Source organism: Puma concolor, chromosome B4 (assembly GCF_028749965.1).
Source record: "Puma concolor isolate L17-30 chromosome B4, mPumCon1.1.hap2, whole genome shotgun sequence".
Taxonomy (NCBI): domain Eukaryota; kingdom Metazoa; phylum Chordata; class Mammalia; order Carnivora; family Felidae; genus Puma; species Puma concolor.
Genome location: NC_141673.1, coordinates 105,047,160 through 105,074,068, shown reverse-complemented (window position 1 = coordinate 105,074,068; position 26,909 = coordinate 105,047,160). Strand labels below are relative to the sequence as shown.

At 48.6% G+C, this 26,909-nt stretch overlaps 1 protein-coding gene across 9 annotated transcripts in view; it reads left to right on the top strand.

The window, feature by feature from the left end:
- Window positions 1-2,509: 2,509 nt before the first annotated feature.
- Window positions 2,510-26,909, top strand: part of TEAD4 (TEA domain transcription factor 4) — a 68,293-nt gene continuing 43,893 nt past the window's right edge. Inside the window, exons 1-2 of one of the 9 annotated variants that reach the window (XM_086714298.1) lie at window positions 5,067-6,677; window positions 6,992-7,100. Coding sequence is in view for 4 of the 9 variants with exons in the window: in XM_086714295.1 (XP_086570421.1) it covers window positions 2,554-3,097 (544 nt within the window). In the remaining 5 variants the exon portion in view is untranslated. The other 8 variants (XM_086714295.1, XM_086714296.1, XM_086714293.1 and 5 more) reach the window with 8 other exon arrangements.

Sequence of the window (26,909 nt, the reverse complement as noted above, 5' to 3'; positions counted from 1 at the left end):
TTTAACACATATAGATAATTTGTTTAACCATGACCATGTGGGTTGGAAAAACAAAAATTATTAAAGGAGTGGAAATAATACCAAACAACATGTGATAATAGTAATTAATAAAATTTTTTACTATAATTTTGGAGTACAGACAACACAAATAGCCTTCCCACGTGAAAACCAGCTCTGACCACACCCCTGCCCTCTTCTTTCTGCGCTACTGAACATCAAGCCCTGGGTGACAGCCATTTGTAGGACCAGGTAGAGTGGCCTGGATTGCTAAGAAGTGAGGTGAGCTGTGGATTATATGGTGTCGTTTGAGGGGAGTCACATGCATCTCTTCTAGCTTGATCCAGACAGATGCAATACTTCCACCAACAGATTCATTCCCGAGGGTCAGTGAAAGAGGGTCCTGTCCCTTAAGAAATGTACATACCCTTGGTAAGGGCAGGGCATGTATGTAAAATCACTGCTAGTCTTGAATCTTCGGAATTTCCATGTCTGAGAACTTTCTTCTACCTAAAGGGACCACAAAAGCTTGGGAAGTGGGATTCCTGAAGACACAGAGCTCCCTAGCCTGTAAGGGTGTGGACCAGGAGGCTGAGGTCCTGAAGGCACAGTATTCCAGCCTGGATCACTTAGGGTCTTGGATAGTTAAGATTTGGGGGGAATAAGCCAGTCTGAGCTCTGAATTTCCTCTCAGCAATCTGGGTTGGATGTGATACTCCAAGGTTGCTTTATTGTCTCCATTCTGGACTCTGTCCTGTCTTCCTCTAAACCCTCTGAACCTTGGCTGGACTCAGCTCCCAACTAACCTATTTCTTCTTGTGTTTGAATCGTTATCTCGGTGAATGGCACCACCAATTGTTCAGTTGACAAAGCTTAGTGATTCTGGTTTCCTCTCTCACCCTCACAGCCAGCCTAGTTACCAATTCTTGTTGATTTTGCCTCTGGGCTGTTTCTAAGAGCCTTTCCCTCATCCTTAAACTCTGGAGCATTGCCTGAGTTTAGGGTATCCTGACTCTCCAATCCGGCTGGACATTGTTGCCAGAGAGGTCTTTCTAATGGTACTGATCGTGTCACACCTTTGTCTAAAGGGCCTTTCTGATGCCCAAACTCTTCAGCATGGTATATAATGATCTTCACAACCTGACACCCACTTATTTGTAACCTCTTCTTCCAGCACACCAGTTTTCCTAAACACCCCGTGTGTACATGCTCCTATACCTTTGTGGGTTTTCCACCCTCAAGTTGGTACGTTCTCATTTACCCTTTAAGAGCTGGAGCAAATGTAACACCTATAACTTGGAATTCACTGTTCCTTCCCTTGGGCTTCCATTGAGCTCTGTATAATTGCCTTCTTACCTGGACTGTGAACTTCTTGAGGGCAGGGACCTGAATCTGCACTTAGCATGGTGCTCAAATAGACATTCAACAAATAATTATTCCATTAGAGAGCCAGTGTTTACAGTTTGTACTTCCCTTGGTGCCTAATATTGTCTTGTATGGCAGTCCTTTTAAACATATGAGGTGTGACCAAGCCGTGATGTTGATGTGACTCATTACTTAATAAGCATACCAGAATTTATGGAACCAAATGAGAGCTGCTTAGCTGCTTCCTTCAAAGTCTTCATCCTGTGAGGCTGGATACTTAGTCCTGCCATGCTTTCATTGTTCAAAACACCTCTGGAACACCTCTCTTGGAAACAACTTCGGCATTTGTAGCACTTTCTTTTCAATCTCCCCCGTGGTAGCTTTTTGTTTGTTTCCACTTATTAAACATTTATTATGTGCTTATCTATCCCAGGCACCAAACTGGTGCTGGGTGAAAGATAAGATAAATCAGACATTCACTCTGTCTTCAAAGAAGTTTCTGTTTGGTAAGGGAGATAAGATCTGGGCAAACACTGCAATACAAGCTTAAGTGATCATGTTCCCCAGAGGTTGGATCTGATTTTTGGAAAAAGCCAAAAGTCCTTTGGTTTCAACCTTCCAACAAGGTGAGTGACAGAGGTATGTGATAACACACTGCCTTAAACCAATGCCAAACAGGAGCCCAACTCGTTTCCAGTACCCCTCTCCCCAACAAGAGACTAAACTATTTGGCATGTTTGTTTCAAACCCAGACTCCCACTTTGTGGTAATGCTCTTCTATATATGGAGTCTTCTCAGCTAAATTATAAGCTCTTTGAGGGCAGGTGCTTAAGTCGTATTTTCATTTTTGTTCTCACAGCATCTGGTGGCCACATAATACATGTTGGATAAAGATTCACTCAGTTACTGAGCCCAAAAGGTGGCTCCCCGCGCCACACGTACTTCACATCGAATATCCTCTCCCCATGTGCTTTGCTCTTGGTAGTGACAGATCTGCCAGGGCCACGGGACAACGGCCGAAAGGACCAATGCAAGGGAGAGCGCGCGTGGGGGCACTGGCGGCGGATCTGGGACTACAGCCCGGGAGTTCCTGCTTCCTGGTTCCCCGGAGCGAGTGTCCTTTGGTGGGAGCCGCGGGGAAGGGAGCAGCCCTTCCTGCGCGTCGGGCGCCCGCCCCTCCCCCGGCCTCCCATGGACTTGTGCGGAGAGGCGCCAGCCGGCAACCGGGGACGCCGAGGGTGGCGGGGCCACCTACAGGACCCCCCATCCCGGTTACGGGGAAGGTTTTCAGCTCCTGGGAAAGGCAGTCGGAGACTCGGCCAGGAAAGGCAGGAACCGGGGGGCTCGGGGAGGAGGAACAGAGTCGCAGCGGAGAGATCCAAGGGAAAGTCTGGGTGCCGGGGAGCGGCGGCGGCCGGGTCCCAGCGGAGGGGGCCGGGTCCCAGCGGAGGGGTCCGCGCCGCAGCCGCCCCGCCGCCCCGCCGCGCGCGCCCCTCCCCTCCTCCGCCGGCCCCGCCCCCGCCCGGCTCCCCGCTCCCCCCCACCACCCAGTCTCCTCCCCGAGGGGCCGGGGGCAGGGCCGCCCCTCCCTCCGGGTCCCTCCCTCCCTCAGCTGCGCGCATCTCATACCAGCCCTCATTCCGCACATTCCAGGCTTCCTCCTTTCAAACTCCAGGCCAGGGGGCGGGCAGGGCCCGAGCTCCCGGCTCCCGCCGCCCGCGGCCGCGTCCCCCAGGTGAGTGGCGCCCGCCCCGCCGCCGCCCCGCCGCGCGCCCCCACCCCTCCGCCCCGCCGGCCCCCTCGGCCGCGTGCGCCGCCGCTTTCTTCCCCCCCTCGCCCTTCCCGCCCCGGACCTCCCGGCCCGGCCCGCGCCCCCGCTGCCCTCCCTTCCGCCGCCGGCCCCCGAGCTGCCTTCCTCTCTCCCGTTGACTCACTCCTCCAGGAATAGGGAGCTCCCGTGCTTTCCCGTCAGTCCCATTCTGGGAAAACTCCTCCCTCGGCGCGCTCCGCTCCGCTCGGCTCAGCTCGGCTCGGCGCGCCAGCCCCCCGGCGGCGGCGAAGCGCGTGCGGGCCGGCGCGGGGTGGGCTCCGGCCGCCGCCCGCCCTCCTCCCTGCCCGGCCGGTGGCCCGGGCCGCCGCGGGGCCGCGCGCGCTGACCCCTGTCGTCCCGCAGCGCCGTCGCCGCCCTCGGGACCTCGGCGAGGAGTTGGCGCGCGCTGCGGACCCCGTGGAGCCGGCTTAGCGCCTTCGCCCCCCCCGCCCCCCCGCACCCCCGCACCTTGGGACCCGTAAGGCTGCGGCGCGGCGCGGGGACTCCAGGACCTCGCCCGAGGGCCGGCGTCGGCGGTGCGTGAGGAGCTCTCCCGGCACGTGGAGGCGGCGCGGACCTCGGGCCGGGCCGGGGGTGGATGCTCGGGGCTCGCGGGAAGGGGGTCCCGGAAGCCGAAAGGCCCAGAAGCAGAACCGAGAGCAGCGGCGGTCGGAGAGACCCAGCACCCATGCCTCTTTTCTGCCGGGCCCTTTTCCGACTTGGAAGAGCGAGCCCTGGAGGTAGTGTATTGGCCGGTTTAAGTGCTGAGGCTTTGCGAAAGAGGAGAGCCCTCCGCAGGGTCCCCAGCTCCCCGGGACTTGAGAAGCTTGTTGTATTCTGTGGTGGGGACTAGCTCCAGGGAGGAGAGCTCCCAGACCCGAAGCGCACGTTTCCCAGGGACACGGCCTCCGTGCACACGTGTGGAGAGGGGATTCCGGGCACACACGGGGGCTGTCGGATGATTTCATGTGACCGCCTGAGTGTCCCGTCTCCCTAGGTTTGGGTGTAGGTGATATCTGTTCACATGTGACTCACCTTGTTTGTGTTGAACGTGAGTGTATTTACACTTGAGAGCAGTGCTGCCTATCTGGAAGTCTGAGTGTCTCTGAGCCCTTGTGCAATGCTACGTCTCTGCGTGTGTATTTTTCTGCGAGGATGTTGGTTCTGGGCATGACTGTTCTTCCTCCCTGCATGGCCGTGGGCAAGAGAGTTTGTCTCTGGTGAGGTGTGCAGGGATAATTGGACCGTGGTGCTCGGGAGTGCGGTCCGCGGGCTGCATGCGCCCTGGACTGGGCAGAGCTGGAAGGAAGCTGTGCACACCCGCCTCTTCCAGGCAGCTGTCTTTCTGAGGGAGAGTGGGTGCTGTTCTTGCCTGAAACACTTCACAGAGCAAGATGGTAGAAGGCTAAAGGAAGTGGAGATATTTGTCTTTCCCTGATGGGACAGGTTGTTGACAGAACTGGGGATGTTCGTGGGGGAGGATTCCCCCGCCCCCAGAGGAAACCGTTTTGAATCTTGAAGGGTGTGTAGCCCCTGCTTTTCAAGTTGGCCCCAAGGACAAAGAAGAATGGATGTATACCAGCCTGAACTACTTTCTGCTGGTCCAGCTCTCCTTGGAGCTCCCCAGCAGTCAGATGGAAGAATCCTAGTTCTTTACAACTTGCTAGACCACTCTGCACTTGGCTGTGGGAAGAGAGAGGGGTAACTGCAGGCATGCTTTGGTACCAACCCGGGAGGGAATGGCTGCCTCTGACTTGCTAGTTGACTTGCTAGGGAAGACCCTTCTGGGTGTCTCAGTTTCCCCACCCCTTCTTTTATGCTCTGCTTCCCCCCCCCCCAAACTCCAGTTGGGATTTACCCATTTGAAATATCTTAGAGGTGGGAGCTGGGTGGGGAGGGAGCCACAGATGTCCGGGAGATTGGCAGAAGTGACACAGCATGTGATGGTGTTGGGAGGGGGGGCACAGGCAGACCTGGAATCAGAGTTCTGTCTTCATTCCTACAACAAGGTGATGGGGGGCATAATGTTGAGCATTTCTTGGAAGGAAGGAACAAGATCCTCTCAGAAGGGTGGGGGCTGGTTGCTGCTCCTCCATGCACCTTGAGGATGCAGATGTTTTGGTGGGAGCCACCTCACCCTCTCACCTGACCAGGTGTGTGATTGGGGCTTTGAGGGCCCGGGTCTAAAGGTAGCATTGATGGAATAGAAAGGGTACAGACTTGGGGCTGGACATACCTGGGTGCAAATCCTGATAGTCACAACTGTTAAGGCCCTCGGGCTTAGTTTCCTGATGAGTAATATGGGAGGGTGGGTTAATTAATATCTATCTAAAACGTTTGTTGTGAAAATTCATTGTTTGCCAAGTATCTAGCACAGTGCATGGCATATTGCAGACTCCAGTGTTTCCTAAGCTTATTTCAGCATGGAACCTCTTTTTTCCCCAAGAACTTCTCTGAATACCCTTTGACAAACCTTGCCCTGTTCATTTGTGTTTACTCAGCAAACATGAACTGAGCATTTACCATAGACCAGGCCCTGTGTGATGTTTGTCATCCTTAGGAACCAAGGTAGCTAGTGGCCCAGGTGGAGGTGGGGGCAGGGCTTTGTCACAGGGGCACAGGGTCTCCAACTCCTTTGTTCTTTTTTTTTTTTTTTTTTGATGTTTATTTATTTTTGAGAAGGGGGAGGAGGGGCAGAGAGAGAGGGAGACACAGACTCTGAAGCAGCTCCAGGCTCGGAGTTGTCAGTGCAGGTCCTGATGCAGGGCTTGAACTCATGAACTGTGAGATCATGACCTGAGCAGAAGTCAGATGCTTAACCAGCTGAGCTACCCAGGCAGTCCTCCAACACCTTTGTTCTAATTTCAGTTTTGCTTTGACCTCAGGGTGAATCTGCTGAACATTATTGGATACTCTAGTGTTAGCCTCTAACTCCCTCATTTTAAAGATGGGGAAACCGAGGCCCCTAGCGGGACAGTAACTTGCCTAAGATTGCACAACTGGTGAGTCACAGAGCTGGGACTAGAGTCCATTTTGTTTCGACTTTGCATTCTGTCTCCTGCTCTGTGGCTCCCAATGCTCAGACCCCCTAGCCACTTCATCTAACAGGTGTGGAGGCTGGAACAGTCTGGCTTGGCAATGTCTCCCATCCTGTGGCTCAGATAGGAAGCAGAAATTCTCCCCTCCTTCCCAGCAGAAAGCACAGAACTGTAGAATCTGAGAATGCCAACTTTGGAAGGGACCCTCAAAGGGTCTTTAAATGCATCCTCCTTTTTCCTCTCTGGTCTGTACATTACTCAGCCAGGTGGAGAAGGGTCTTCTTATCTTTCTAGATCTTCTGGGATGCAAGTGTCGCAACTTCCCTCTGCCTCCATTCTGGAGTCTTGTACTGGTGACTGTCACACAGCAATACCTGTTGCCTAATCCGTGGCTCCTCTCCTCCTTCTCAGTGGAAGTGGAGGACACGGGTCACCAGCTCTGCTCCATTGCCTTTCCTGTAGTTGAGGTCAGTCTGGGGGCAGTGGGAAATTCAGGGCTTGTGAGGGTGGCTTTACCTTGTCTGTCTTGCTTTGCCCCCCATGACCCTTTGTTGGCAGGGGTTCGGAGAACAGCTCCCTTTAAAGCTCTGAAATTGGAGCTGAACAGCTGCTCTCCTGCCCCCCCCTTCCCCCCCCCCCCCGGGGGTTTAACCAGTTCAGGGGCCCAGGTGGAGGTGGGGGCAGGGCTTTGTCACTGGGCAGTGCGGTCTCCAACTCTGGAGCTTTTCCTGAACTCTTCTGAAATGACAGTTCTTCCCTTGCTTTTGGTTTTTCCATTTAGATATTAGGGAGATTCGAGTCACCTCCTGGGTGATACGGTCCTGGAGCCTTCAGCTGCTAGCACTGGATCTTTGGGAACATTTCCACTGGAACTCCAGTCCCTAAGATAGGTACCGTGCCCTCCTATCTATAATACAGGCCCTTGGAAAGGCCGGAGGATGGGTCCTGGCTCCCTGTGGTGTGGGCCAGCGCCCTCGCTGAGCTGAGGGTAGGCGGGCCCCCATGGGTGGGGACCCAGCTTCCTTTGACCCAAACTTCATGGGAACAATGGACTTCAGAGGAGTCACCAGGGGCAGGAAATAGGAGCTGTGCTAAGGCAGGGTGACCCTTCTGCAGGATGGGGTTGCATATCCGGCCGAAAGGAAAGGCAGGGTGTTGGGGGCAGTGCAGAGGGCACTGGGTAGGGCCGATGACACATAGGGTGGGCCTCTCCTTCCAAGGGGGCCCTTGACTCAGAGTGAAACCTGAGCTGCTTAGAGCCCATTATTTGATGGAGCCGTCTGCTTTGTGTCTTACCAGCAAAGGTATTGTGGTGTCTGCCAGTGTCAGCTCATGCCAAGCTGACCCCTGCCAGAACCATGAATTCCCCTTCCCTTCAAGCCCTTCAGAGGTCTGCGTGAATTGTCCTGGCTTGAATAAAAGGCTAGTTTTGTTTCTTCCTGGCTGGTCTCCATCTTGGCTTTGAGCCTTGAGTAATAGTCGACGAGGGAGGCAATTTGTTCAGTAGGCAGAGCTCTGGGTGGGGAGGCAACAGGCCTGGGTCAGCTGGACAACATAAAGGGATTTTTTTTTTTTTTTTTTTTTTTTTTTTAAGCCATCTTCAGAGCAAGAAGACAACCAGGACAGGCAGGGGGAGATTCCTGCTTGAAGCAGGTGGTGGAATGTTCTTGGAGGCACAACACACTTATCTTGCCTTTATCTCTGTAAAGGAAGAACAGAGTTGGCAAGAGGGCTAAGGCAGGCTTTGGGAGAAGTGAGAGACTGCACTGAGTTGCCTTTTGTGAATTCAGGTGGCCAGGTTCTCACAGATCAGGTTTTGGGGTCCTGATAGCAGCTTCAGGAGTGACCACAGAATCACTCTAGGATCTGGGAGGAGCCCTGACAAATGGGAGCGGGGAGGTAAGGGTAGCAACATAATAAATGTTGTCCTGTTTTATTTCTTCAATGTGGCAAGATGGGGATTCAGGAAATGGCAGGCCGGTAAGCTTCTTATTGATGTGGGGCCTTCAAAAATGACATTGAGATAACTACTAGCCCACATGGGTCACCCTACCAAGTCTTGGAAAACAATCTAGTTTAGGTGGAAGAACGTTTAGTAAGGACTTTGAGTCTAATGAGGTTTCTTGGGTTCAAGAGAAATAAATAGGGTCTGGTTGATGCAGCAGTAAGATGGATTTGTAACTGGTTGAATGGCTGTCTAGGCTACTCATACTGAGCTCTTGTCACCATGGAGTGGGCAGTCTCTAGTGCTGTGCCACAGAGCTCTCGTTTTGGTTTTGTCCCCTGTCAGTTCTGTGCGTGTCTAGGATAGCAAGAGTATTGGATGACAGGACCAGGATTCAAAGTCATCTTGATTAACTAAATGCTGAGATTAAGCAGAAATAGGAAATGAAGAACCATGTTTTTTTCTGTTACAATTAATACATACTCATTGTAGACAACTCTTATAAATTCAACAAGAAAAACTGGTACATAATGCTACAACTCAGGTGAGCACAGTTAATATTTTGGTATATGTCCCTTCAAATTTGTGTTCATGCAAATAAATCTGTGTATTTTAACATAATTGCAGTTATACTCTATCCTGTTTTTTTTCCTACTGAATACTATGTAGTGAGTAATATCCCCTATCATAAATAATTTAAAGCTATAATTGTAAGGATCTGGATAATATTACCTCATATGAATACACTTTAATTTCTTTAACTGCACACTCCTGAACATTTTTAAAAATTGTGTTCAATTTTTAGCCATTAAAAATTACTTGACGTTGAGTGATGTTAAATAGGTACACTTATCTCAAGATGAACTCTAATAGATATAAATGTAAAATCCTGCATTTAAGGTCAGAGCATCAATTCTATATATATATATATATATATATAATATATTATATATATAGAATAGGATATATGTATTATATATATAATATATATTATGTATATAGAATAGAATAGAATATATATAGAATATTATATATAGAATATATAATATATATATATATTATATATATAGAATAGGAATTTACTGTCAATTCTTGTGGAAAAAAACTTGGGGTTTTGGTTGATGAAGCAGGGGAAGGAAAATGAGCATTTATTTTATTTATAAAAAATTTTTTTGTTTAGGGGCGCCTGGATGGCTCAGTTGGTTGGGTGTCTGACTTCGGCTGGGGTCATGATCTCACAGTTTGTGGGTTTGTGCCCCGTGTTAGGCTCTGTGCTGACAGCTCAGAGAAGCCTGGAGCCTGCTTCAGATTGTGTTTCCCTCTCTCTCTGTTCCTCCCCCCGCTTGTACTCTCTCTTTCTCTCTCTCTCTCTCAAAAATAAAGATTTAAAAAAATTTAAAAATAACATTTTTTTTTGTTTTAAATTTTAATTTAATTGATTTTTTAAATTTACATCCAAGTTAGTTAGCATATAGTGCAACAGTGATTTCAGGAGTAGATTCCTTAATGCCCTTTACCCATTTAGCCCATCCCCCCTCCCACAATCCCTCCAGTAACCCTCTGTTTATTCTCCATATTTAAGAGTCTCTTATGTTTTTGTTTCCCTCCCTGTTTTTTATTATTTTTGCTTCTCTTCCCTTATGTTCATCTGTTTTGTATCTTAAAGTCTTCATATGAGTGAAGTCCTATGATATTTGTCTTTCTCTGACTAATTTCACTTAGCATAATACCCTCTAGTTCCATCCACATAGTTGCAAATGGCAAGATTTCATTCTTTTTGATTGCCGAATAATAGTCCATTGTATACATATATACCACATCTTCTTTATCCATTCATCCATCGATGGACATTTGGGCTCTTGCCATACTTTGGCTATTGTTGATAGTGCTGCTATCAATGTTGGGGTGCATGTGTCCCTTTGAAACAGCACACCTGTATCCCTTGGATAAATACCTAGAAGTGCAATTGTTGGGTCGTAGAGTAGTTCTATTTTTAATTTTTTGAGGAACCTCCCTACCGTTTTCCAGAATGGTTGTACCAGTTTGCATTCCCACCAGCAGGGCAAAAGAGATCCTTTTTCTCTGCATTCTCGCCAACATCTGTTGTTGCCTGAGTTGTTAATGTTAGCCATTCTGACAAGTTAAAAAAAGAATTTTTTAATGTTTATTTTTGAGTGAGAGACCGACAGCGAGCAGGGGAGGGGCAAAGAGGGAGACAGAATCCAAAGCAGGCTCCAGGCTCCAGGCTCTGAGCTGTCAACACAGAGCCCAACAAGAAGCTTGAACCCACGCACCATGAGATCATGACCTGAGCCAAAGTTGGATGCTTAACCGAATGAATCACCCAGGTGCCCCGGGATATGAGCATTTATTAAGTGCCTACCAGGTGCCAAGCTTTGTTCTAGACATTTCTGTCTACATCACTTCATTTAATTTTCATGGCAGCCCTGTGAGATAGGGTTTGCTGATTTGTTTTTGTTTTTTTTTTAATTTTTAAATTTTTATTTTTAAGTAATCTCTACACCCAACTTGAGGCTTGAACTCACAACGCCGAGATCAAGAATCACAGGCTCTACTGACTGAGCCAACCAAGTGCCCCGTTTTGTTTTTTTTGTTTGTTTTTTTTAAATTTTTTTAACGTTTTATTTATTTTTGAGACAGAGAGAGACAGAGCATGAATGGGGGAGGGGCAGAGAGAGAGGGAGACACAGAATCGGAAGCAGGCTTCAGACTCTGAGCCATCAGCCCAGAGCCCGACACAGGGCTCGAACTCATGGACCGCGAGATCGTGACCTGAGCTGAAGTCGGATGCTTAACCGACTGAGCCACCCAGGCGCCCCTGGTTTTTTTTTAATGTTTATTTATTTTTGAGAGAGAGAGAGAAAGAGCGTGAGCAGGGGAGGGGCAGAGAGAGAGAGCAAGAGAGAGAATCCCAAGCAGGCTGTACATTGTTAGCTTGGAGCCCGAGGTGGGGTTCAAACTCATGAACTGTCAGATGATGATTTAAGCAACAATCAAGAGTCGGACCCATAACCGACTGAGCCACCCAGGTGCCCCGTGGTTTTTTTTTTTTTTTTTACCTTTGCTTTAACAAAAGAGGAGAAAAGTTACCCAGAGATTAATGCTGGGGTTGGAGTTTGAACCCAGGTCAGCCTGACTCTTCCTGTCACCCGTTAAACCCTGAGCCTGTGGGCTAGTGGGGTCGGGGGCTCTGCATCAAGGAAAACCATAGTCTGCTAGGCTCTGTGATGCTCTGGTCACACTGAGAGCCATGTCTGGTTTTGGAGGGTAGATACACCCCGATCTATTCAGTGTTGAGCTTGTAGATATTGTGAGTGTCTTGGTGAAGGGGGGGTTGGAACCTGTGCAGTCCTTAGCGTGCTGTCATTTCTCATTGCCAGAAGTTAGTCCCTCTTTGCAGTAATAGCAGATCAGGTCCAAGGGATCGGAAGTCGGTTTCACTCTAGTACTACATAGACCTATGTGGAGTTTTATAATGTAGAACGATGTAGGTAGAACTTGCTAGGGCTTCTTTGGAGGAAGTTTCTCCAGTGGGTGGGAGATTGCACCAGATGACCTCTAGGGCTTCTGTTTCCTCCATGTGGTCCTGGGCCTCAGTTTCTCTGCATGCAGCAGGTGGGGATTGCCCTGGCGATGAAGGAGATATTTTCCCACCTTGACCTTCTGGGATCCCTGCTGGAGGGAGGTAAAGATAAGCTGTCTCCAAAGCTGGAAGCAAGGCTGAGAAATGTGAGGTGGGAATGTCCAGTCCCAGCAGTTTGAGGAGACCAAATGAGGAGATGTGGGAGTTATTGCCTGGCTCCCCATCACCTTTGGACAAGCTGAATAAGCAGGTGTTAGGGACAGGCTGCACCCCTGAGGCTGGGGCAGGGGAAGATGAGCACAGCATGGGGTAGTGGCTATAAGCACAGACTCCAGACCCATCCTGCCTGATAGAAGTACAATGTAAGCCAGATATGTCATTTTATGTTCTCTTAGAGCCACTTTTACAAAGTAAAAAGAAATTGGTAAAATGAATTTTAATAATATATTTTATTAAACAATTGTGTCTAGGGGCAGCTGGGTGGTTCAGTTGGTTAAGTGCTCAACTTTGGCTCAGGTCATGATCTCATGGTGTGTGGGTTTGAGTGCCGTGTCGGGCTCTGTGCTGACAGCTCAGCCTGCAGCCTGCTTCCGATTCTGTGTCTCCCTCTCTGTGTTCTCCCCTACTTGCACTCGGTCTCTCTCTCTCAAAAATAAATAAACATTAATTAAAAAAAAAAAATTAAACAGCTGTATCTAAAATACTATCGCTTAAATGTACCATCAATAGTGAAAAAATGTTCATGAGAAGTTCACATTTTTTTCATACAAACTGTTTGGATTCCAGCATGCATTTTACACTTAATAGCGCATCTCAATTTGGACTAGCTGCTGTTCAAGTGCTGAATGGCCATGTGTGGCTAGTGGTTCGTGTTTAGACAGTATAGCATTACAGCCAGCCTGCCTGGGTTTGAATCCCTTTTCTGCCACTTGTCAAGCTATGTGGCCTTGGACAAGTTATCTAACTACACAGTAGCTTATTCTCCTCTTCTGCAAAATGAGGAAAATAATATTAATAGGACCAACCTCTTGCTGATGGGAAGATTACATTAGTTAATATTTGTAATATACTTAGTTTTTTTGCCTGGCATATACTAAACACCATCTAAGTGTTTATCAAATAAATGACCCATAAATGGTCCTTAAACTCTGGAGGGAGAGGCCTGTGATACACTGGGAAAAACCCAGTCGTGGAGAGTCCCTGTACGTTACTGGTAGGCTGTGCCTATATCTGGTAGTTCTACAAGATGAAATGCCTTCAGATCAGATGGACCTAATCTACTATTGCTGAAGAGAGGGCCCGCCTTCTGGAAGTGAGAAGAAATGGCAGCACCCGTATAAGATAGGCTCCAATCCTTTGACAGGTATGTCCCGAGCAGCTGTCCTGCTTGGGGCTTGGAAATGTGCTGCGTGACATGGAAGAAACAGAAGGATCTTCCGAAATGCTTCGTCGTAGATTGCGTGACCTCATGTTGGAATGGGGGGTGAGGTCACTTCCAGCACTTGGAGGTTGAAGCAGTAGTCTTGCTGCTTATGCAAGAGAGGAAGCAGAGCTGTATTAGTGGCTTCCGATACCCTCCTCAGGACTCTGCCAGCCCCAACACTGCCTGCTTGCCTCTCTTGGCACCAGCCCCCTCTGCCTGCACCTGCCCCCAGCCAGCCCGCAGTGGTCACAGAGCACCCACAGTGTGCCTGGCACTGTGCCAGGGGCAGTGGGGGAAATGTGGAATGGAAGACCTGGTCTGTGTCCTCAAGACGCTTGCAATCCTGCATGGGAGACGGACTGCATAGCAAACACTGAACACCTGCAAGATTAAAGAAGGGCTAGTTAGAAGCACAGACTAGTGCTGAGGGGGTGTCTTGTAAAGGTGATTCATTCTGATGGGGCTGGGAGGAGTCAGGGAAGGCTTCTCAGAGGAGGAGGCACTTGAGCTGACTTTGAAGGATGGGTAGGGTTGCATGCTGTGTGTGTGTGTGTGTGTGTGTGTGTGTGTGTGTGTGTGTGTGTGAGAGAGAGAGAGAGAGAGAGAAACGGACAGAGGGAGAAATATAGGTGAGAGGACAGGAAAAGTAGTGATTTCAGGGTCATGGTCATGAAATAATCAGAGGAGAGGAGACAGTGGAGCTTTATAAGTGAGGTGGGTTTGAGCCAGGTCCTCTGGGCAGAGTAAGGAGGACTTTTTAAAAGTTTATTTTTAAATTCACATACAGCAAAATTTACTCTTCATGGTATACAGTTCTGTGGGTTTTGACAAATGCAAGGCATGGGATTCCCCACCACAGTCAAGATACAGAAGGGCTCCATCTCCAAAAGATGCCCTCACGCTACCACCCTTTGTGGGCTGTCCATCTGTCTCCCCCTCCCCCGCCATGCCCATCCCCTGAGAACATGGATCTGTCCACTCCTGTCATTGTGCTTTTTTGAGAATATCAGATGGATAATCAGACAGTATGGAGCTTTGGGGTCTGTTTCTTTCACTCAGCATAATGCCTTGATTCATCCGGTTGTGTGTATCAATAGTTTGTTCCTTTTTATTGCTGTGTACTATTCCATTTTATAGCTACACTTCAGTGTGTTTATCCATTCACTGGCAGAAGGACTTTTCGGTTGTTTCCAGCCTTTGTTGATTTTGAGTAAAGCTGTTGTCAACATTTCTATACAGGTTTTTGTGTGAACACAGGCTTTCATTTCTCTTTCTTAAACACCTAGGAGTGGGATTGTTGGGTCACGTGGTAGCATACATGCAGTGGTTTAAGAAACTGGCAAACTGCCAAAGTGTATATACCCTTTGCATTTCTATCAGCAAAGCAGGATAGTTCTGTTTCTCCGTATCTTCAACAGCGTTTGGTCTTGTTGGCTTTCTTTTTGTTTTTGTCTTTTTGACATTCTGATAGGTGTAGTGGTAGCTCAGCATGGTTTTAATTTGCATTTCCTTAATAACTAATGATGTTGAACTTTTTTTGTGTTTTTAATTTGCCATTTATGTAACTTCTTTGATGAAACGTCTACCAAATCTTTTGCCTATTTTTCCTCTTGATGGTTATGTTTTGAGAGTTCTTTAATATTCTGGATACAAGTCCCTTGTCAGATGTGTGACTTACAAATTTTTGGAGAAAATTCATTTAAGGAGAGAATCTCCAAAAGAAGATGGTGGGTGTTAGGGACTCTGAAAGCAAGGAAAGAGTTTGGTGCCCTGAGCCTTGGCCTTTCTTCAGAGGCAAAGGTGGGCCCAGGGGGATAGATGGCGGAGAACACCTACAGAATGACTTAGAAAGAGGAAAGGAGGAAGGAACAGGGCCTTCTATGAAGTTCTGTTCCTGGCTTAGCACCTGCAGTAGAGTATACTTTGAATAGGAGGTGCACGTAGCTTCTTAGTTTGCTAGGACCTTCCCTGACTGGCTGCTATGCCTGGTCTACTCCTCATTGCCCCTGGCTCAAGCTGGGCCGGCCCCATCCAGAACAACAACTGCTTGTGCCCAGTCTGGGTACCAACCATTTACATGGCCTTGTTTCCAAACTGGATGACCACTGCATTCTGGAATGGGAGGTGGAATGATTGTTGGGCCTGCAGGGGTAAGCCACTGGGTAGCTGTGTGGCTGGTGCAAGAGAGAATCAGTGCAGTGAGTTTTCTGGGTCAGGCTGGGTCCTCGGTGATGGTGACCTCAGCCTAAGATCTGAGGGCTTTGGGCCATTAGAATCTCCAGAGCATTGTGATTGTCATCTCTGTCCCTGTCCAGGCGGGGTAGCTCTGGGACAGAACAACATTTCTGTGAAAGATGACCAATGGTAGCATAGGTGCTGCCTCCTGCCTCTTGGCCAAGTCCAGTCCAGCATGTCCCCTGCTCTTGTGTCTTGGCAGCTATGGCACTGTCCAGATGCTAGAGCCTTCATTCTTCCCAGGGGTAGGCCTTTTCCAAAGGCCTACAGGTGGAGAATGGGGCAGAGCTGAAGATGGGTCCTGCTTTCTTGCGGCTGCTAAGGCTGGCTGCCTGGTTACCTCTATGGCCCTATAGGCTCCCCGTGGCTCCCTGATGCTCTGGACCTTGGAGGGCTGTTCCTCAGCACTGAGAGCTCCTGCGTGGGCGGGGTGTGCACCTAGAGCCCCCACCCATGGTGCCTTGTGCTGCTTGGGGGCCCAGTGTGGGCATACCCTCGGGTCCTGGCAGGGTGAGGTATGGCATGTCTGTCTTTGGCAAAGCAGCTGATTGGGGCAAACCCACCCAAGGCTGGGGAAAGCAAGCATTTGTTGAGCAGCACACTGGGCTCATGTAAAGACATTGGTTCTGTCGGTGCCCAGGGAGAGTCACTGTTTGATGGGATTCAGTGGCCAGTCTGTTAGGCAAAGACTCTCCAGCTCTGGGATCTACTTTGAGATCTGAATCTATCCTTTCTTTCTTTCTTTCTTTCTTTCTTTCTTTCTTTCTTTCTTTCTTTCTTTCTTGTTTACTTATTTTTGAGAGAGAAAGAGAGAAAAAGATAGGGCATGAACAGGGGAGGGGCAGAGAGAGAGGGAGACACAGAATCTGAAGCAGGCTCCAGACTCTGAGCTGTCAGTCAGCACAGAGCCCAACGCGGGGCTCAAACTCATGAACCGCGAGATCATGACCTAAGCTGAAGCTGGACCCTTAACCGACTGAGCCACCCAGGCACCTGATCTGAATTTTCGTAGGCCTATCTAAGGTGAAGTCAGCTAGTTTGGTTCAGTACTTTTGCCTCTCCAGAACTTTCATAACCTTTGCTTTATTTTAGAATCCGGAAGGGGCGCTTGGGTGGCTCAGTCAGTTAAGCGTCCCACTTAACAGTTCAGGTCATGATCTCACGGTTTGTGAGTTTGAGCCCCGTGTCGGGCTCTGGGCTGACAGCTTGGAGCCTGGAGCCCGCTTCGGATTCTGTGTCTCTTCCTCTCTCTGCCCCTCCCATGCTCATGCTCTGACTTTCTCTGTCTCTTAATAATAAATAAACGTTTAAAAAAAAAAAAATCCTGAAGAAAGGCCCCAAGGAGAAAAAAGTGCAAGCCTTACTCTCCTTATCTTTAAAAAAAAAATGGCGGGGGGGGGGGGTGGTGGTGCCTGGGTGTCTCAGTTGGTTAAGGGTCCAACCTAATTTTGGCTCAGGTCACGATCTTATGGTTTGTGAGAGTTTGAGCCCTTTGTCAGGCTCCGTGCTGACAGTGCAGAGCCTGCTTGGGATTCTCTCTCTCCCTCTCTCTGTGTGCCCCACTTCTGCTTGCTCGTTCTCTCTCTCAAATAAATATACTGAAAACAATAAAAAATAAATTAATAGCCTAACCTCTCCCATTCCTTTATTAGTATTATTATTATTATTTAAAAAATTTTTTAAGTTTATTTATTTATTTTGAGAGAGAGAGAGAGAGAGTAGGGGAGGGGCAGAGAGAGAGAATCCCAAGCAGGCTCCATGCTGTCAGCACAGAGCCCAGTGCGGAGCTTGAACTTGCCAACGACAAGATCATAACATGAACTGAAACCAAGAGTCGGATGCTCAACCGACTGAGCCACACAGGCGCCCCTGTATTTTTTTTTTTTTTTTTTTTGAGCAGTTTCGGGATTACAGAAAAATTGAGCAGAAAGTACAGTTTCCTACCTTCTTGCCTACTTACTCCTATTATTGACATCTTGCACTGGTGCAACATATTTTTTACGTTGATGAACCGGTACTGATATGTTATTATTAACTCAAGTCCATAGTTTACATTGGGGCTCACTGTTTGTGTTGTGCTTTCTCTGGGTTTTGACAGGTGAATGCCCTCTCTCCACTATTATAGAATTCTACAGAAGAGTTTCACTGCCCTAAAAACTTCAGTGCTCTGCATATCCCTCAGTGTTGCCTTTTCCAGAATGTCATGTGGTTGTGATCATGCAGTATGTGTGTAGCCTTTTCAGATTGGCTTTTGCTTAGCAATACGCCTTTAAGGTTCCTCCATGTCTTTTAGTCACTTGATAGTTCATTTCTTTTTATCACTGAATGATATTCCACTTTCTTTCCCCACCTTTTCTTTGTGTGAGTGGGGACACCAAGGTCCAGATAGGGGAAGCGAATCTGTGGCAAGGCTGAGCTCGGAGCAAGGTTGGTTTACCTTCCTTCGAGACCTGTTTGGCGGGGGGCCTTCTGTGCAGGCACTGTTGCCGGGACCGAAAGCCCCATCACCGCATCACCAGAGTCTTTAGTGGCTCTGGGGCCAGCGCTGGGGTGGAGTGGGGTGGGGAGTGGAGGGCCGTGGACACCCACTTGCTGTGATGTGGATGTGTTAGGGCCAGGTCCATAGACACCCATGTTCCTGGCTGCTTGGAAGGGATGGATGGGGCAGTGTCCCAGGTTGAGTTCCTGGGAATCTGGATCTGTGTTCTCATTTACCCTGCTTGCCCCTCCTGAGGTTGAGGGTTCTGAGCACAGACTCTGTGCTGCCCAGTGGGACTGATGGCTTGGGGCTACATCCGTATATTTACCGCTGCCCCTCCCTGTTGAGGCTCCTCCCACCGACCTGCTCCCTCTTCACCCTTACCTCTTCTTGTACCCCTCATTCCTCCTGCTTCTCTCCTGTCCACTGTGTCCCAGAGAAAATTCCTTCTCCCTGGTTCTTGCCCCCCTCCACCATCCTGCCAAGAACCCCGAATGTTTGAGGAGCCCTGTCGAGAGCAGCTTCTGTGCCTGCACATTGTGGATACAATTGAACTTAATCCTCACAACAGTCCCATGAGGAGATGACATTATTACCTCTGGCATGTATTCAGGGGGACGGACTCAGAGAGGTTGAGTAGCCTGCTCAAGGCCCAGCCAGGATCTGAGCTGGGCCTCTGACTCCAGAGCCCAAGCAGGCACCCCTCTCCTGGCCTGGTGGGTTGGCTCTCAGTGACTGGTTCCTTCCGATGCATGCTTACACTGCTGGGGTGGTGGGGTCCTCCTTTGTCCTTTTTCTCACCTCTCCCCACTCCTGTCCTGTCAGGGAACAAGGTGTGATCAGTTAGCTTCACACTGAAAGGTCAGTGAGGGTGGTGGTGGTTCACACACAGTGTGCTGTGTTTCAGCTTCTTTACCTGTTATGTCTCAGTCCTTCATCTCTGCCAGGCCAGTCTTCTCATCCCTGTTTGAGAGATCAGGAAACAGAAGCTTTGGGGAGGTTAAAGAAGTTCCTGATCGGCTGCACAGCTGGTAGGATTTTCATTCAGCTTGTACCACTCTGAAGCTGCTCACAGTGGACCAGGCTCGTGTCATGCTTTCCCCAGGGCCTTGTGTGTGTCAGCAGAGGAAGAGGAACTCCTTAGAGCTAGGGAGGCTGCTCCTGGGGTGCAATTGGGACACCCAGGTTTTGTGCAGTTTTATTATTTTTATGATAAAAATATTATTTTATTATTAATATTAAAATTAATATTAATATTAAAATATTATGATAAAAATATTATATGTGTGTATTACTTCGGACATCCAGTAAGCCCTAGCCAGCCTTCTAAAGTCACATTGGGGCCAGTTTTTTTCAGCTGAGTATATGGCTCAGTTCAGGCCATGTAGGCCCATTTGTCCACTGGATTGTTTTCTCCTCTTCTGTTCCTTCTCCTTCTTTTCATCCGCAGGGACTCCCCACCCATGACCCAAACACTGCTGTCTTTGTCTCTTTCATTTCTAGCTATAGCTAGGCCCTTTTCCTGTGTTTCCTATATTTTAGGCCCACGTCTCCTGAAGTGTCTCCTGATCCCCTTCTCTGTCCTCATCTTTTTCCCTTCTGTCTCCTGGTGCGCTTAAAAGGATTGTTGTAAAATCAGTGGAAGCATAGAATTGTCATTCTGTGACTGGCTTATTTGACTTAACATAATGTCAGGGTTCATCCATGTTGTAGCCTGTGTCAGTACTTCATTCCTCTTTTTAGGCTGAATAATATTCCATTGTATGGATATGCCACATTTTGTTTGTCCCTTTGTCTTTTGATGCTCATTTGGGTGGTTTCTACCTTTTGATGTTTCTGTCTCCACTAGATGTGGTATTCCCAAGGCCTTGAGCTCAGCATCTATTAAAATCCTATCCCCACCCCCTAAGATATTCATCTATAATTGTTTAATTTGTTACCCTCCATGGGTACACCTGATTCTTATTAGGTCCCTATGAGCATCTAATGCAATGTTTTCAACTGATGAATTCATAACCCTTGTTTTATGTGTGTTTCTGTTCAAAGACACCTTATTGAATATGTGTCACTCATTTGGGATGCCTGGGTGGCTCAGTCAGTTAAGTGTCTGACTTTAGCCCAGGTCATGATCTCACAGTTCGTGAGTTTGAGCCTGGTGTCGGGCTCTATACTGACAGCTCAGAGCTGGAGCCTGCTTCAGATTCTGTGTGTCCCTTTCTTTCTGCCTCTCTCCTTCTCATTCTGTCTTTCTCAAAAATAAATAAACAATAAAAAAATATATGTTACCAATTTACTACCATTGAAGTCACAGCCAACAGCATTATTAGTCAACCTGAACGAAGCTTATCAGACTCACATGTCTTCTCCGTAGGGCACATGGCAGCCTTCTTGTACATAGGAACGCTAGCCAGTGCTGCAGCACTGCTCTTGGGGCCATTTTAAACTGCGAAATCAGTAACAAAAAGCATAAAATTGCGAAAAAAGTGGCACTGAATAGACGGTGAAAAGGACACTTGAATACACTGTGAGAGCTGGAGCCGGAAAGCAGAGTACAGCCTTGGTCGACCTCAGGTGGGAGTGTGTATGATGGTAACTCACATTTTTGGCTGTGCAGAGTGTGTACATTTCTCCAAATAACCACAGAAGCGCTGCAAGTATTGATGTAGGAGTTATAGATTTTAGTAGGTAGGTGGATTTGCAATACAGAATTTGTGAATGTTCTGTGAATAATCAGGAGCTTCACAGGGAACTCTGGGCCCCTGCACCCACTAGGCTGAAGGATGTTGAGGGCAGGACCATGTCAGTTGTGACCTTGTACTCAAGGCCTGGCATATAGTAGTTGTTCAATATATAGTTTTAAATGAATGAATGAAAGACTCAAAGGACTAAATCCCTTATGGGGAGGTATTGGGCATGAAAATAGGAGGGAACGATCTTTTTGGCTGGGGAACCTGCTTATCCACATGTGGGTCACCTGCTGCCCTCCTTCCTAGGAACCAACTTTCTCTCCTCTTTGAGAGGCATCCAGATGATGGGCATGGCAGTTTTACTTGTGTGGCAAGAAAGCATGGGGCTGAGGCTTGGTTCTAGTCCCGGTTTTAATGAGCCATGGGGCCTTTTGGCAAGTTGTTTTACCTCGTAGGGCCTTAGTCCCTGTATCTGTAAGATGGAGGGCAACTTTCTCTTTTGGGGTTTTTCTCACACACACAAACCTTGGGATGCCTGCATCTCCCACCTGGGACCTTTGCCAGAGGCTGTGGGGGCTGTGGGGCCCGTATGCCTCCAGCTCCCCTTACCTGGTCAGTCCTGGAGCTGGTACCTGTCCCTGTTACGCTTTACAACTAACTTAAATCCCGCATGGTGTAGAATCAGCATCCCGTTGTTCACAGAACTGTTGGCAAAGAGGTTCAAGCAGCATTGCAGTGGGCAAGAGGCAGTTTGCTGAGGGGAAGGGACTGAGCCTTGCCACTTGGAGCTTTGGGGTTTGGGCATAGCACTGCACCTGGAGGGCCCCAGCATCATCATCTGAAATCAGCGGTACTAGCCTCCTCAAGGGGGTGTTGGGAGGATTGGAGGAGATATTATAGTCAAGTGCCTAGCCCCGTGCCAGGCACAGAATGGGTATGAAAATATGGTACCTTCTAGTCTTAATATGAAAATAGTTCTCTCTTCGGTGAGCAGAATGTCAGTCCCTCAGTGTCCCGGTGCTTCCTTGACTGCTCGCTCTCTCTGCCACGAGTGTTGGGCCAGCTGAACCTGTCCTGCAGTTTATCTGCCCAGTGCATGGGGGCCATGCACTAGGGGAGGAGGCAGCACTGTGTGTTGGGGAAGTGGGCCTCCCCGCTATGGCCTAGCCCTGCCTGGAGGCTGGGTTCGCTCTTCTTCCATCTCTCAGCCTCTGCAGTTACAACTAAGCAGCCAGTCTTCTAGGCACCTTGGGGGCTGTAAATTTGCCCTCCTCCTCAGACATCACCGACTGGTAAAGAAGACATCAACTAGAATCAGGACAGAGACCTCTGAGGAGGCCCAGTGAGTAGTTCGGACCTGAACTACTTTGTGGGTGGGGCCCGGGGCCAAGGCAGGCCCTGGCTTGAGCTGTGTGCCTTGTACCTGATTCCTCCGAAGCCACTCACCCTCTGTAGCACTCAGCCTCCCTCCCCCATCTAAGTTCCCTGAGGGCCCGAACCCATTTCTCCAGAGTTGAGTCCCCAAAATAGGTACGCAGGTGGTTTTTAAAAAATGTATTTTTCTTTTTAAAAAATTCACCTTTGTTGAGGTATAAGTGACTTAAAATTGTAAGATATGTTAAGTGTGCATTGTGGTGACCTGATATTCATACACATTGTGAAAGGATCCCCCCTCATCTGCTTAATTATCACATCTGTCACCTCATGTCTTTCTTTTTGGTGAGAACATTTAAGCTGTATTCTCAGCAATTTTCAATGATACGATACAGTGTTATCGACAGTAGTCACCCCATTCTACACTAGATCCTCAGATCTTATTCAGCTTGTAGTTGAACCACCTCCCCCCACTTCTCCTACCCTCAGCAGATGGTTGTTAATGAACTGGTGTCAGGAAGGAGGCCCACCCTAAGCAGGAAGTCATTGTGAGTAAACTTGGGGTTCAGGGGTTGCTGAGGAGACCAAGGGGGCTAGAGGGGAGAGAGGGAATGAGTCTGGCATCCGCTGTTCCTGATTTCCCTTCCTGTTCTTACTAAGAAATGAGGTCAGGGCAGTGAAGACTTAGAGATCTACTGCAACCCCCCAAATCAGGGAGCTTGCACAGAGCTCTGCATCTTGTACTTGTGGTTCAGTGTGTGTAGCACTGTTTGGCACTCGTACGGTTGGGCCCAGTCTCCAGAGTCTAGTCCAGTGGGAATAGCCAACGTAATGATGGGAGGGCTCATTCTTGTCTCTGCTCTGAAATGTATTGATACAAAGGATCCACACTGCATCCAACGTAGATGTTCTATAACCACAACTATGGTGGATTGAACAAAGCACCTGAGGTTCAGAGACATAACTCCACTGGCCTCGGTTACCAAGCCTTGCAGATAAGCCCACCAGCCTGAAGAAGGTCTCATGCTCTCAGATTGAGGCAGAAGCTGCTAACTACTTTAGCAGCTCCCTCTGCTTACTCTAACTTTATACTTCTGAGACTCATATAGTGGGAGATGGGATGGTTCTCCTGGAAAGAAATCCCATTTTCTCTTTCCTCTCAGCTTATTTAAAGAGTCATTGGGATAAAGGTGGCCATTCTTTCCAGGGGCCCCAGGAGAGCATCAGAGTAAGAGCTGAGGCAGGTGTGCTGGATGTCAGGGCCCACGGGTCATGAGGACCCTGATGGAGCTGGAGCCTTTAGCCTGGATCCCAGAGCTCTTGGAATCTGAGTCGGAAGACAAGGGGCAGAGAGAACCGTTTCTACCCTCATAATTGGGCAGGGAACTCAGGGCCCCTCTGAATTGTTTCTCCTTTATTCTGGATGATACCAGGCAAGTGTCATAAACTTTGAGTTTCAGTCTCCATCACTTCCGATTTGGGGTCGGGAGCACAGGGAGGAGGTTATAACATGCATTGACCCTCAACAAGTTAGAGATACTATGATAAAAGGAAATGAGTGGGAGATTTGTTCTTGACTGAGGAAAGGGAATCAGTGGGATAACTGGTACTACCTAAAGTAGGGTGACATCTATCTAAATTCCCAACACTGAGCCAGGAGAGTTGGGGGAGGTGCTAATGTATAAGAAATAATTATGTGCTCAGGTAGCTCACAGACCAGTGGGGAAGTAGGTGAACACAGATCAGGCACTGTCCTGTGTTGAGTTGCATCTTGGGGGTTCTGCAGGCTAGGGGGAGAAGGGTAGAGCTTAGTGGTCCCTGATGGCCATGGAAGGGTACTGAAGGGGTGGGCTTTTGAGCAGGAGATGGAGATTTTGATTGAGGATATGGCCCTGGAGCAGGCAGGGGACAGGACCAAAGGGGATGAGGTCTGGTTCTTCAACTTTCTCAGGGCAAGCCATTTGCCCTCCCTGAGGCTTCGTTTCTCCATATATAACCTGGGGATCCTGATCCCCTTCTCCTGAAAGTGTTTTTGGGGAGTTTATTCTTCTCATTATTAAAAAGATCTTAATAAAAGCCTGTGAGTTCTAATTCTCCTGAAAATTCCTGAGTAACTGGCATCTGTGGTCCCTAGGGTGGAGCTGAGTGTTGTTTGGGCCTGGAGCTGGCATTGGGTGGGCCATCTGGTGGGCTTTTGGGTGGGGCTGGGGGCAGAACCAGAGGCCTCCAGGCCAGGCCCTGGAAGCTAAGCCAAGGATTATTTTTATTCCTCTGTTCATGGCACATGGCCCAGGCATAACTGTGCCATCTGTCCTCCCCTCCTGCTCTCGTCCTGGCAGGCCCATGGGGTCATTGTGGAGGGTTTGGGGAAGGAGGGGGAGTGGGGCTCCTTCTCTGGACTGGTGTTGGCTTACCCTCCATTCTACTAGCTGCAGGGCCTAGGCTGTGTGGGAGGTTTGCCTGGTGAGGGAAGGCAGCTGCCAGGCCTGGGGCCGTGGGCGGTGAGGCTGGGAGAGGCCAGCCAGTGAGAGCTATGGCCTGGGGGCAGCAGGGCCACACAGGGCTGGGAGCAACTCCATTTCAGTCACAAATCCCCGGGCTTGGGGCCTTGGTTGACCCCCTGCCTTGCTTCCCCTGGGATGGACCCAATCTTGGGAACACAAAGCGCAGGTCCTCAGAAACCTCACTTGTGGGGCAGTATCTGACAGGACTCTCTGGTTTTCCCCAGGTCTGGTGGTCCACTGGGCTGCCCTGGGCCCAACTAATACAGGGGCTGAACGTGCTTACTTCACCTGGCTGGTCTAGCTCAGCTGTGGTGAAAGAGGGCCCAGAGACCCTGGTCTCTACTCCTCAGAAAGGTTTACATAGTATCAGGGAGGTTGGGCCTCCCTCCTTTCCTTCTCTCCTTTCTGGACTTCATAGCACCCTCCATCTGGCTTGGGGTAACCATTTGGGTTTAGTGCCAGGTCCCAGAAGAGAATCCAGGCTGAAGTTAGGACATACAAGACTTTAAGTATTAATATTATTTATTTATTAACATTAATCAATACTAGCTGAAGGTATATGTATCTGTTAGGTCCAGTTAGGACTTTAGACCTTCCACGTGAGGCATTATTTGTAGCTTAGATAACGATGGTGACAATTAATATAGCTCTTACTGAGCACTGACTCTACGTCATGCCCCATGCTAGTTAACATCAGATCTTGTTGACCAGCATATGGGATATCTCTCCGTGGCAGGTCAGTTCTCCAGCCTTCTCTGAGCAAAGCCACAGGTGAAAGTCTGCATGGTAGGAGCGGTCCCAGAAGAAGTGGAGGACCTGGGCAGTGAATGTGAGCCACAGGCACTGTAGGACAGAAAGGACCTTAGATCCCAATCTAAGAAATGGACGAATTTGACAATGGTCACACGGTTGCTTATAACACTGGAACTAGAACCAGTCTCTTGATGCCCAGACATCACACTTTCATTATACAAACCTCCAAAATAAATCCCAAAGGGATTAACCTACAACTGAAGCTCTCCCCCTGGTGTGCCAAAGTCCGGACATTTACTGATATTTTTTTGGTTTCCTGACACTAAACACAGAACAGTTCATTTTCCCCACAGGGAAATCATTACTTCACAAAAAACACTTAGCAAATCTCTACTCATTTATTCATTCTTTTGTTCTTCACATTGTGCAATGTGCTGAGGACTTAGAGAAAGACAACCATCCCCACCCTCGTGGAGTCTGACGTATGGTGGAGGCCCATCATTCATGGGAGATGGAAGGGTCAGATATGTAAAGCACGGGGACCTGTTGGAGCTCAGAGGTGGGTGCCTAATCCAGACTTGAGGTCTGGGTCATCCTCCCAGAGGAAATGACATTTTCGCTGGACCTTAAAGATGTGTAGGAGTTAGGTGAGGGAGGGATGGGGAGGAAGGCTGCAGGCAGCCCTTCCAGGTATAAAGAGCTTATTATGTTAATTGAGTGTGGGGGTTAGGGCCGGGTGCAAAGAAGAGAGTATAGAGGACTGGGTAGGTGCATGGAAGGTATGGCAGGAGAGCAGGAATCAGTTGATGAAGGGCCTTATAAAATCCTATTGTGGAACATATCATTTTATGTAAGATTATGGGAAAGCCATTGAAAGATTTTAAGTAGAGGAATCACATGATCAGATTTGTATTGTAGAAAAATCACTGTGGCTGCAGTGACGGATTACGGAGTCTACATGGGGTTGGCACAGTCATGCTGGTGAGCACTAGCGGAAGCTTGGATTAGGGCTTGAGATGGAAAGAGATGTGGCTTCAAGAAGACTTTTAGGAGATAGGATGTGGTTGTTAATTATTTATGGAGATAAGAGGGAAAAGTCAATACATTCTTAGATTTCTGGCCTCTGGGTGGATGGCGGTGTCATTTCTTGAGAGACACAGAGGAGGAGGAGGAGGACCAGGACTCACTGGCAAGCTGAAAATTTGGTTTTGGACATGCTGAGTTTGAGGAGCTTCAGAGAAAGCTGATTAGGACTGCCTGGTAAGCAGTTGCCATATATGCCCAAACTCAGGAAGGACGTACAGATTTGGGAATCAAAAATATACAGTGGGAATGTAAGCTGTGGGTGGGGATCCCCCAGGGGGGTATGTATGGGGTTTTGAAAGGAGAGGTCAGGTCAGAACCCTGAGGAAAACATGTAGGGAATGGGTCTGGCAAAATATGAGACCAAAGAGAAGAAAGGAAGGGTGAAGACAGTGAGTTAAGACAACTTGAGAATGGTCTTTGTTCTTCCATGTATTTTGAGATCAGCTTGTTAAGTTTTATGGAAGACCTTGTGGAATTTTTTTTTTTTTAATGTTTTATTTGCTTTTGAGAGAGAGAGAGAGAGGCAGAGTACAAGCGGGGAGGGGTAAAGAGAGAGGGAGACACAGAATCCGAAGCAAGCCTCTGGTTCTGAGCTGTCAGTACAGAGCC